This window comes from Bidens hawaiensis, unplaced genomic scaffold, assembly GCF_021521415.1.
Source record: "Bidens hawaiensis isolate Kalapana, Puna unplaced genomic scaffold, B.hawaiensis_p1.1 tig00004868_1, whole genome shotgun sequence".
NCBI lineage: Eukaryota > Viridiplantae > Streptophyta > Magnoliopsida > Asterales > Asteraceae > Bidens > Bidens hawaiensis.
The window spans coordinates 966,321-967,657 of record NW_027491307.1 but is presented as its reverse complement, the minus strand read 5'-3'; the positions used below and the strand labels follow the sequence as shown (position 1 = coordinate 967,657).

The window sequence follows — 1,337 nt, the reverse complement described above, 5'->3', positions numbered from 1 at the left end:
CTCAAGTCTGCAATCGTTCACCCAAGTGTTTCCTTATGTTCTTTCAGCACTACCATCAATGCCCTTTCTTGATCTTCTTCAAAATTTGAGGCAATGATGGCGCGTAACGTATTATTTTCTCCCAAAAACACATATTTGAGGTGTTTAGGAGTTTCTTCAACTCGACCACCGGAGGACTCTTAAGTGAAGGTCTCAATTTGGAGTCAATAGTGTCCGGTAGTTTCTCCACCTGTTGAGACTATGGTGGTTTCCCGATACTTGCAGCATAAACTTCAACTGCTCTTTCCTCTTCCTTCAACTAATGTGAATGCTCTACTGCTGAACAACTACAATAACTCACCCCTCTATTACATCTTCCTCATTTTCATGAGGATTCAACCCGTCAATGATTTCAGCTGTGAAGCACTCATTACAAACCAGAGGGTTAGAAACATTTGAAAAAACATTTAACCGAAGATTTTTATTCCCGAAAGCCATGTCGACTACCCCAGTTCTACAGTTTAGTAAAGCATTTGCGGTTGCCAAAAAGGGCCTACCAAGAATCATGTTTGGTTGTCGTTTTGGGTCAACTGTGACATAGTCTGGAACCATAAAGTCGATCAGGTAATAAAAATCCTTGATCATAACAATTACATCAGTAACAATTCCCCTAGGAAGCTTAAGTGTCAAATTAGCCAACACCACGGTTATGTCAGGTTTTTTAAGTGGACCAAAATCATATTGGTCATATAAGCTTCTCGGGAGAACACTCACCTCGGCTCCGAGATCCAATAATGCCCTCGTCATTTTAAAATCGCCCACTTGAATGGGTATTATTGGCGTGCCTGGATCTTGTAACTTGGGTGGGAGAATTTCGGTCAAAACCGAACTCACATTAGCCGTTAAGTCAATCTGTTTAGGCATTTTATGAGTTCGTTTTTTAGTACACAAGTCCTTCAAATATTTAGCATATGCATGGAATTGTTTAATAGCATCAATGAGGAGTAAATTAATTTCACTTGTTTAAATAACTCCCATATTTCCTCATGTTGTGGGCCCCTCTTTTTTAGTGATGATGTTGTAGGATTCACCAATGCCCTAGGAAACGAAACCATTTTACTCGTGGGGCCCGTCTCCTTGGCAGTCGGTGTTTCTTTTTCCTTTACCGATTCGTTTAAGTTTTTATTAACAGATTTTTTCGGTTTATTTATTGGTTCAGTTTCCACCTCATCATTGTTGTTCCCATTTCCCCCAAGTCTTCCACCACTCCTTCAACGAAGGTTGATGGTGGATTTACTCCCTTATCAAAAACTTTTCCATTTCTAAGGGTACTTACCTGGTTAATGTGGGTTTTCTTC

The 1,337-nt window shown here is 40.0% G+C and overlaps 1 protein-coding gene across 1 annotated transcript; it reads right to left on the bottom strand.

The window, feature by feature from the left end:
- Positions 1 to 336: 336 nt before the first annotated feature.
- LOC143628318 (uncharacterized) lies at positions 337 to 903 on the bottom strand. Its single transcript, XM_077097942.1, has one exon. The coding sequence runs from the start codon at positions 901 to 903 to the stop codon at positions 337 to 339; it is 567 nt and encodes a 188-aa protein (XP_076954057.1).
- Between the last annotated feature and the right edge of the window lie 434 nt (positions 904 to 1,337).

Excerpts from the sequence above, each read along its gene's own strand:
- LOC143628318 (XM_077097942.1), bottom strand. The coding sequence starts at position 903 with ATGCCTAAACAGATTGACTTAACGGCTAATGTGAGTTCGGTTTTGACC.